Source organism: Coptis chinensis, chromosome 4 (genome assembly GCF_015680905.1).
Source record: "Coptis chinensis isolate HL-2020 chromosome 4, ASM1568090v1, whole genome shotgun sequence".
In the NCBI taxonomy this organism is placed as follows: domain Eukaryota; kingdom Viridiplantae; phylum Streptophyta; class Magnoliopsida; order Ranunculales; family Ranunculaceae; genus Coptis; species Coptis chinensis.
Window position 1 is genome coordinate 64,128,808 of NC_141459.1, and position 10,641 is coordinate 64,139,448.

Below are 10,641 nucleotides of genomic sequence, written 5' to 3' on the forward strand. Positions count from 1 at the left end.
CCTCAAATTTTATCTCAGAATCTATACATCTCAGTAGCAGTTAAATAAGGATCATCAATCTAACTCTAAAATTAATACATGCATAATAATCAAATCATCTTAAGATAAACAACTATACAATAAACTATGCTATGAAATGCAATGGAAGGTCCGTTTATGAAACTTTTGGGTAGCGTGCCTAAGTAGGTTCTCACAAGGAATGTGTCAAGACACATAATACTTTGATTTTTCCACTCAAGTTTGCTAAATCCAGTGTGCAGTGGGCACACGTTTCCTCATAATCTCAATGACAATCCAAGAAAGTCAAGCTCGATCAAATCACATCTACCACTTACTATCACACCAAATTAATCATTATTGAGCTAGATGTCTTTATTAGGTGTTGCGGGGTTTAGGTGATGGTTTAAGAAGGAACGAAATGGATAATAAAAAAGACAAGTCTGAGATAATAAGGTCTTCAAAATATGTAACTAGAGAAAACCTCGTTCTTACTTTGCTTCTACACTTTGTTTCCATCCTTAGCCCTTTTGTTTTGGCTTTTGACTCCTTTGATTTTATATTTGGAGCTCTAACTTTTTATTTTATTTTATTTTTCTTTGGATGAAAACTTTCTTTTCTTTTATTTTCCTTTTTTCTTTTGAAGCAATTAACTAATTTTTGTTTACACTGGTTTTTTCTCTTCTCTTTTCTTCACTCATCCTATTTCTCAAACTTATCTAGATAGATAGGCTAATTTTATTTTTTTTATTTTGTTTTATTGGGTAAATGATTTGTGGTTTGTGAAAAAGCTAATGAAAAGGCTCAGTGGGGCGACTAGCGGAAAATATACTTAGTCCAAAATTTCTGGCTATATCGATCTAAAGAGGGCCTAAATTCTCGCTTAGGATATGGTATGGTGATCAAGCAAGTGGATGTGTGATTTATCTACTCGGATTTTACTTCTCCCTTGTGTCATCACTCAGATATTCACTCATATGAAGCTTTGAGGCTATATTCTCACATGATTTGTATTGAGTACTCTAACCTAGGTTTCAGAAAAATACTGCCAAGTACAACCATAGATGCTCATGCAAGATGTTTGTGAAAAGATGCAATGACTATTACCTACATATTAATCTAAGTTTCAAAAATTAAATCCTAATTCAAGTATTACGTGAGATTTCTAGAGTAATATCATCATAGAGAAAGGAACAATATCATTATCACTAAGTGTATAGTATAAACTATTTTTATGATTTTAACATTTTTATAAAGAAAAGTGAGTAATATACAACCTGATATGTGCTTAAACATTTACAACGTGTTTCTATACTACCCCCAAATAGAATTATGCTTTGTCCCCAAAGTATGGAATGAAAATATATGATAGAGAGTACCATACAAATGTGCTTTTAAATGGGAGCACCTGAAAAAGAAGGTTAATCTATACTAATATAAGGAAATAAAAACATACACAACTCCTATATGAGTTTCTCCCATTATGAGGATAACATGAAATAATAAATAGCGTTTGTGACATAAGCGAACTCTAACATAAATAAAATAATATCATACGTTCACAAATCAAGCATGTGCATATCATGGCTCCTATATGATTAGCTTCCGAAATTCCACGAAATAGTGAAATTTCACGAAATTAAGGTACCTAATTACATTATGCATCCCAATTAAATCAATATTTCGATTTTTTTTTTTTTTTTTTTTTTTTTTTTTTTTTTTTAAAAAAGATAGGGGTTAAGGATACCCCAACATTTATTCATAGATTAGCTAACTCTTGGGTACACAGTTCCTTCTTTATCCTCCCTTACAATGGAATCTAGAGTTCAGTCTTGGGGAGGTATAAAGTATACCACATCCATATTCGGGTAATCATAAACTTTAGACAAGTAAGCGGCTACCCTATTACCTTCTCTAAAAATATGAACTATTTTGACAGACACAAACAAACTACTAAGGCTTTCAAGCTCAGCGACTAGATTCTTGTAGTGCCACGACGCTTGCTCATGCCCGTTTGCTATGTTTACAGCTCTGAGAGAATCAGATTCAACTTTGATGTACCTCGTGCTGATCTCGAGAGTAGCCTTTAGACCTGCAACTATAGCTTGTAGCTCCTGGTATAAGACTGAGATATGTCTCGATCTACCATAATAAGCCACCTTCACTTAACCGTCTTCATCTCTTATCAGTCTACCATATCTCACGATATTGTCCTTCACCAACCCATCAGAGTTAAGCAGCAGCTCGCCAACTTCTGGTCTTACCCAACTACATCACTTGGTTTCCTTCTGTTGGTATCTTAGGGAGATACCCAACCTCTGTAAAAGAATTCTCAGCTGGATATTGTCGGTCACTTCTATCAAGCATTTAGCAAAGTATTCCTTTATGGTGTATTTTAGATTATCGCTGACCTCTTTCGCTGTCTTGACCTAACCCTTTTGCCTTCGCCTGCTCCTTTCACACCAGATAGCATGCACCGCAGCACAAATTAAGGCCCTAACCACTTCTGAGAACATAGAGTTGCATCTACACAGCTGCAACAGGTAGTTCCATTCTTCTCGTGACCCAGGACTGTCTTTGGTAAGCTCGTACTTTCCTTCACTTCCTCCCATATAGCCTTCGAGAATTGGCAGTCGAATAAGAGATGTGACATACTCTCCTCATGAGAGTTGCATAAGATGAAGACCGACTGAGAAAGGAGCTTCTTCTGCTTCAACCTATTCTGGGTAGGTAAGCATCTAGTGAAAGCCTGCCAGGTAGTAAAGGAATGTTGTGGCACCGACAACTTCCCCCACACCAATTTGAACCATTTTACTTTCGGTCTGATGTTCTTGATAACGGCATAAGCAGACTTCACACTAAATTCCCCTGTACTACTCGGTCCCCATATAGCAGTGTCCTTGTCTAAGAAGGAGTTAATTTCAATTCCCATGATTATATCCTTAACTTCCCCATCAGGTAGCTCTTGTATCACATGGTCTCAATGATTGTCTTCTATAATGACACTCACCTTTGCATTCTCTGGAATGATCTCTCCTAGGTTGGCTCGAGCAGTGGCCATTTGGATTAGAGGAACAGAGTGGCACCAAGGGTCATGCCAGAAGCTTGTACTCTCTCTATTTATGATCAAATATTTTACAAACTTCATAGCTAGTTGTCTATGCTTCATAATGCCTCTCCACACCCATGATGAATCTGTCGGAACCTTCATAGTCCAGAAGTTCCTCCCTCTTATTTGTTGGTCCCATGTCCAGTTGACCCATAAAGAGTCTCCTTTCTGTGCAATCTTCAACACTAACCCACATATGGCAGCTTTATTCCAAGTGATAGGATCCAAAATCCCCAATCCACCCTGTTCTTTCTCTAGTGTTAGAGTCGTGTGACTAGCATGGTGCATGGTCCTCTTCATGTTTGGCCCGGCCCATAGAAATCTATTACAAATCTTCCCAACTCTTCCAAGGACTGTCTTTGGTAGCACAAAGGTTTGTGCCTAATATGTTCGAAAAGACAAAAGGACAGATTGCACAAGTTATAGCCTTCCTGCTCTGGATAAGGATTTATTCTTCTAGTTGGAGATGCGCGCAGTGATCTTTTCAATAAGGAGGAGACAGTCCTTTATGCCCAGCCCAGCCCAGCAGAGGTCAAAGGCAACCCCAAGTATGAAACTGGGGGAGAGATGAGTGCGATGCCTAGGATGTCTGCCAACTCCTTACTTTCTTCAAACGACATACTGCCAGTCGTCATGGTTGTCTTTGCATAGTTAAATTTCAGCCCAGTAGCCTGAGAGACATTTAAGAGAATATCCTTGACAGCATGAATAGAGGCTGGCTCACCTCTACAAAACAAGAGTACATCATCAGCGAAGCACAGGTGGGAGATTTGCCTCTGTTTGCATTTTGAGTGGGGGAGAAATGCTTTAGAACTCATTCCTTGGTTTATGAGACTACTCAGTACCTCCATGACTAAAACAAAGAGGTATGGGGAGATCGGATCGCCCTGGTGCAGACCTCTTTTGCCATCAAAATAACCTTCTGGGGTGCCATTCACTAAAATGGAGTAAGAGGGAGAGGAGAAGCACATCTTTATCCATGTTATGAAGGCTTGTGGGAAATTAAATCTATGAAGAACCAGCTCCAGAGCACTCTAGCTAACTAAATCATAGGCCTTCTTTATATCCAGCTTTATGGTACATCTCGAAGACCCTCACTTCCTTTTGTATCCTCTCAAAAGCTCATGGGCAAGGAGGATGTTCTCTTGTATAGCTCTCCCCGGAACAAAGGCAGATTGGTTACATGAAATCAAAGAGGAAATACATACTTTCAGCATGTTTGTTAGAATCTTAGTAACACACTTGTAAATGATATTACAACACGCAATCGGTCGAAATTCATCTACTCTAGTAGGGGAAAGGCATTTAGGTATTAAACATATTAATATGTGAACGTATAATGTGCAAAAATTTAATATACCACCCCCAAACAATTTGGGAGAAGGGGGTTCATGAAATAAATCAATAGCATAATTAAATTATGTAACTAACTAACCTAAACTCTAGTGGAGTAAACATTACAGGCATAAAAGTGACAAAAAGTTTTGAAATGAAAGACCAAAATACGCCACCTAAACAAATTTTAAAACTCTTTGAAAAATTTTGTGGCATACACTCCAGAAAGGTAGTATGTTACAAAAAATTATATGGGTCTTTTAAAGTCAGATACCCTAGACTTAATGTGGGGTCGTTTTAAGTCAGATTTCCCAAGACTGTGCACACCCCCAAACAAGCAAGAAACTGGGGTGGCACAAGATGGATGATGCGTGGTCAACTATAAACTAATAGTCGAAAGAGTTAGGGGTTTAGCCATAGAAACATGATACTAAATGCACCCCCAAACAGAATGAGGTGGTATAATTGGAAGTAATCATGTAGAAGAATAAATGAAAATTTATGCAACCTATCAAAGAACATATGCAAACCATCATGTTGTAGCTATTTTAAAGAGTTAGAATGACCCAAAAGATGAACTAGTGATCCTTTAGGTGAGAAAGGAATGAAGTATGGATCCTGATGTCTTTCATGAGGCTCAGATAATAAAAAATAAGATAAACTAGGTTTCTCACTACACTCAGTCAAAGCTTATTGGCTCTCAACTACAGGAATGGTGTAATCATGGGATTGTATACTAGGCAAAAACTCTTCACCGTGAGGGTTGAAAAAATTATAGAGGATTACTGAGGCAAAAGGCTCAAATGCAAATTTGAGGTTCCTTTGAAATGGAGGAATAGATGGCTTAGTTATGGTAGGTGGTTGAATTTCAGGAGGTTGTAACTCAGGTGGATGGTGGTTGGTTGGTGGTTCATCAGTTGTTAAATCCTCACACGCTTTTAAGAACTCATAAAATTCTTCATCTAGCTTAGCTGGATCCATAAAATTGTGGTTCTTGACTTTATCTTTAATAAATTTATCTATTTCTTCCATCGTTATTTCCTCAGTTACCAAACTAAATTGGGATTCACATTGCGCTAAAGAATTTACTTCCTTTAATTCTTGCACATTAACTGGTTCATGCCTTATATTAGAATTGTTGATTTCTAAGTCCTCACTCTTGTCCTCTAAAATAATAGAAGGTTCCTCAATGGCATCGTTCAAATTTATTGAGTGGTCATCCAAAACAAGTCCTAAAGAGTCATCTTCAAGAATTTCCTCATCTAGGTAGGGTGTGGAGTCAATACAATGGTTAATGGGACGGTCATGGGAAGGTAATGGTTCATGAAATTCAGGGTAGGTCTCAACTAAGTCGAATGGTTTCGTTATGGGAATAGGTTGTTCTAATTGTGTGTCGATCTCTAGCAAGGTTGAAAGTTTTGTGTTAAATGAGGGGATCATGGAAATCATCTGGGCTAGATTCTGAAGCATAGTTTGGGTGATGGCATTTTGTTCCCTAAATGTTTTTGCTGAGTCAGCCATTTGTTCCCTACATGTTTGTTCTGAGTGAGTCTTTTGTTCCCTAAATATGTTTGTTGAGTCGGCTACTAGTTGGGAAATTTGGTCTGGGAAGGGTGGCGCACTAGATGGGTGGTTGATTTCTGGCATGGTGGAAAGGTCTGGCGTAGGTGAGGTTAGCATTAATCTTGTCCATTCTAGGTTCTGAAGTATTATTTTGTTTTGGGCCATTATTTCCTCAAATGTTGTAAGCAGAGGGGAAGCTTGGTTGTGTGGTTTTGGTTAGTATGGTTTTTGATAGTCATAGTTATTAGCGAATGGATATGATATGAGTCCCTCTTGGAATATGGCATTTGAATGACTCTAGTTGATTTCGTAGTGTGATGGCTTAGGTTGAGCCTGAATGGCTGGTTGATTGTTTGTAGTGGAACTCCATGAATAGCTTGGATGACTAGAAAACTCTTGATTGTATGGGTTACTATGAAAGTTTGAAAATTGAGGCTCATAATTATAATTATATCCTATAGTAGGCCCAAACTCTTCATATGATGGGCACTGAAGCCCAATGGTAAGGACTACCACAGCATGAACATGGTGAAGGGTTTGCATAATAACCACATGATTGTTGGTCTACATATTGATAGGTCATATTGGTTTTAAAGATATATTCTATGTTAATTAATATACAAAAACTCAAACTATAAATTTCTAGATAGGCGATTATTTCTACATCTACGAGAAATTAATATGGAAGGTTTATGTGTACCAGATCTTAATCTCATGCAAGTTTTAAGTCTAATATGCAATTCCTAATAAGCATGCAAAAATAAGCCTGATTATTACTAGAAATAGAATACTCTGACAGTAGATTTAAGGATGTATAGAGGTGTTACCTGGAGTGTCCTTGTTACGCGTATAAATAGAGCCTTCAACAGCCGTGAAGCATGTCTCCTAAATTTTTTTCAAACTAACGGCCAGGCCACTTAAGAATTGAGGGAGGTTGTCTGTGCGTGAACGTTCCTTAATTAGATAACCCCAATTCTTTCAGTTTTCTAGACACCGTATAGAATGAAAAAAAATTTATGCAATTACTAGAATGGTTGGGCATACGAGTATTGTAATGTACTCGTGAGATAATATTGCAGTTAATATAAAAAAATAAATCTATTCTACTACAAATAGGGTGCGGGCGCGCTTATAAATAGGCTAAATTGGGTGCGGGTCGCGCTTTGGACCTTCTTCATGATCTGATAGGCTAAATGGTAAAATGGACCGAATGCCACTTGTTGGGATTACATGATCTGATAGGACCTTCTTCTTCATGAAATTGTACCATATGATCCTATTGTTCCAACTGAAAACTCCAATGTCTGATGGCACTAGGTCGACAAAATTTGACATGGCGGAAAGTTTCATACAATATAACTATCCTCGGTTCACTCCACACATAGTTCTCGTACTGCTGCAAAACCCACAGTTCTAATATTTCAGTAATTGTGTAGTCCAGAAAGAGAACATAATAGCTATGGAGCCATCATAGGAAAACAACATGTACGACTTCGGTGGACATTGAGTCTTCGGTAGTATAATCCTTGTCCACTGCTCATGTCGAAAGTTAAAAACCAATATTCCTGCATCTCAAAGAGATCAATGAAGATTTCCTTTTGCAACAACTCTGGCATTCCTTTTAATGTGTTCATCAGTAAAAGACAACTCCAGGTTGTCCAACCTTTTCCATTGGTAAACTTAGGAATCAAACAATTTAACATGAGGAATGACACATGTCTACAATTTGTTGTCCCAGGAAGGCCTTACAGTGTTGTAATTGGGTATTGAAAGCCGAACTATAATGAATCGTAAAGGCTCCATAGAATTCAACACCATGCCCACATATTCCGTGAAGAATCTAATCCTAGGATTATTTGGGCGATGAAAGTTTCTAGTCGTTGGCTTGCATACATAAAACTGTTGGTATTTGTCGTAAGGTTTGTTCAAGAGAACAATACGTTCCATTAACGAGGCAAGGACCGATGTGCCATCAGGTTTGAAGTCAAAAGTTGGCCCTGAAATTTGTGGGTTGTTTGCAATGCTGGATGCAAAAGATATCGTGGATTCTCATTTCTTTTCCGTATTTATGATGTAACTAAGAAAATATCCCATCATAATTGCATGGTCCTTAGTGAAGGAACTTGAACTTGTAAAGGATTCCCATTTTTGGGTCAACCGTTTATTGAAGAACTAAAAGGTCGTGACTTATTTCAAATGTGAATCTAACCACCTAATTAAAACAAAAATTGTTAGTTATCACCATTTACCATAGTATGGCAAACATAATGTCGTATAGGAAACATATGTTGTCATATCAGGAACGTTTCATCTTCATGGTGCTCTAATTTCAAATTAGAATCTAACCTCCTAATTAACACAAAAATCGATGCTTCTATCTACTGCCTAGAGTAAGGAATACATAATGTCCTATAAGACAGCTATGTTGTCATACCAGGAACATGTTGTGTTCAGGGCGCTCTAATTTGAAATTTGAATCTTACCGCTTAATGAACTTGTAAAACATTTGCTTTTCATTATGACTAGAGGATGGTATACATAATGTCCTATAGGGACGTTATGCTGTTATTGATAGGGTTATATACTAAAAACATTACTTTTGTATTAACTCTAATTCTTTATATTTTGAATGAGAATCATATGGGCAAATGTTATGCATATTATATATGTTATTAGTTATATGCATGTGTCTAATACTTTATGTTGTAGATGATATGGTGTGGACAATACGAAGATCATATCATCGATCTTTATAAAGTATAAGTAATCATTCACAACCTAGATGGATTTGGACAAACCATTGGTACGGTTGTAGTATAATCTAGTATTAGTCTATCTTGACTATAGGATTACACTAGTACACTTTGTGTGTATTGAACAGGACCAAGTGAGGTTGTTTCTCTTTATACTGACTATATAAGAGAACAAACGCCTTTGTTATTATGGATGTTTGTCCTCTTAATCCGGATATAATAACGGGCACTTACGTGCATTGTACATTGCTTTAAATCATCAATGAGTGAGATTCATTTGTGAATCAATAAACTTGATGGATTGGGTAATGACATTGTATGCAAGGTGTGATGTTGATTATAGAAGGAATCTGTGTCCCGTAAGAAGTCGGGCTGATGATGTCCCCTTGAGGAGCTTATAAGGATTGTCATGTAAACCCTGTAGGTGGATTTGATCCGATATGACAATGAGGTTGAGTGGTACTACTCAAGGACATAAGAAGTTGATTGATGTTGTTATCAGTAACTTGACTTAATCAACGGACATTCGATATCTTAAATACGGGGATATCAACGAGCATATAATATGGAGCCCATAAACGCTGACACGTAATTTGGGATTAGGGTGGTAGTGCAACAATGGCCTTTAGTGGAATAAGCCATTTGTTGACAGACTTGGGCCGTGTGTTCTGGGCGAACATGGGAAGCCCAAGCCCGTCAGGAGGCCCAACCCTAATTTCTCCTCATGGTCCATGTTGTAACCTATAAATTGAAACCTTTTTTCTTGACGAAATTCACTATTCATCTGAATTGAAAAGAGAGGCAAGGAAAGATAGATCTAAAATTGGTTCTAGCTTTCTGAGAAAGAAAGGGGCTGGTAGATCGTTGCCTACACAACGTCCAATTTATTGAAAGGAATACAACAGAAGATCGATTGTTGATTTGGATTCATAGCTATTGGATTCTCAGAGATATCAAGAATCGGATTTACATGTATGTTTTTCTATCCAAAATCGTGAGAACCATTAATTCCGCTGCGCGTGGTTTTCACAGTTTGTAGAAATATTCATTCTGAAATAACGGTTCCTACATTTATATCAAGAACATGTCATGCTCAGGGTGGTCAAATTTGAAATTTGATTCTAACAGCTTAATTCACATTAATACTGATGCTTCTTTCTATGGACTAGAGTATGGCAAACATAATGTCTTATCGGGCAACTATGTATATCAGGAACGTATCATGTTCAGGGTGCTCTAATTTGAAATTTGAATCTAACCACCTAATTAACACAATACCATTTGCTTCTCATTATGACTAGAGGATGGTATACATAATGTCCTATAGGGATGTTATGTTATTATATCAAGAACGTGTCGTCTTCAGGGTGCTTTTATTTGAAATTTGAATCTAAACTCCTAATTCACACTAATACTGATGCTTCTCTCTACGGACTAGAGTATGGCATACATAATGTCTTATCGGGCAGCTATGTTGTCATATTAGGAATGTGTCGTGTTCAGGGTGCTCTAATTTGAAATTTGAATCTAACCGCCTAATTAACACATTAACATTTGCTTCTCATTATAACTAGAGGATGGTATACGTAATGTCCTATAGGGACGTTATGTTGTTATATCAGGAACATGTCGTCTTCAGGTGCTTTATTTTGAAATTTGAATCTAACACCTAATTAACCCAATAACCGTTGCTTCTCTTTACCCACTAGACAATGGTACACATAATGGCTTATATAGACGTTATGTTGTCATATGTTGAACGTTTCGTGTTATGGTGCTCTAATTTTTAATTTGAATCTTACCGCTTGATTAACAGAAAACTGTTGGTTCTCCTTTCTGACTACAAGATGGTATACATAATGTCTTGTAAGGACTTTAAGTTGT

At 37.3% G+C, this 10,641-nt stretch overlaps 1 protein-coding gene across 1 annotated transcript; it reads right to left on the reverse strand.

Annotated features, from left to right (window-relative positions):
* Positions 1-2,977: 2,977 nt before the first annotated feature.
* LOC147504371 (uncharacterized) lies at positions 2,978-3,406 on the reverse strand. Its single transcript, XM_086605175.1, has one exon. It carries the CDS (start codon positions 3,404-3,406, stop codon positions 2,978-2,980), a length of 429 nt encoding a protein of 142 aa, XP_086461301.1.
* Between the last annotated feature and the right edge of the window lie 7,235 nt (positions 3,407-10,641).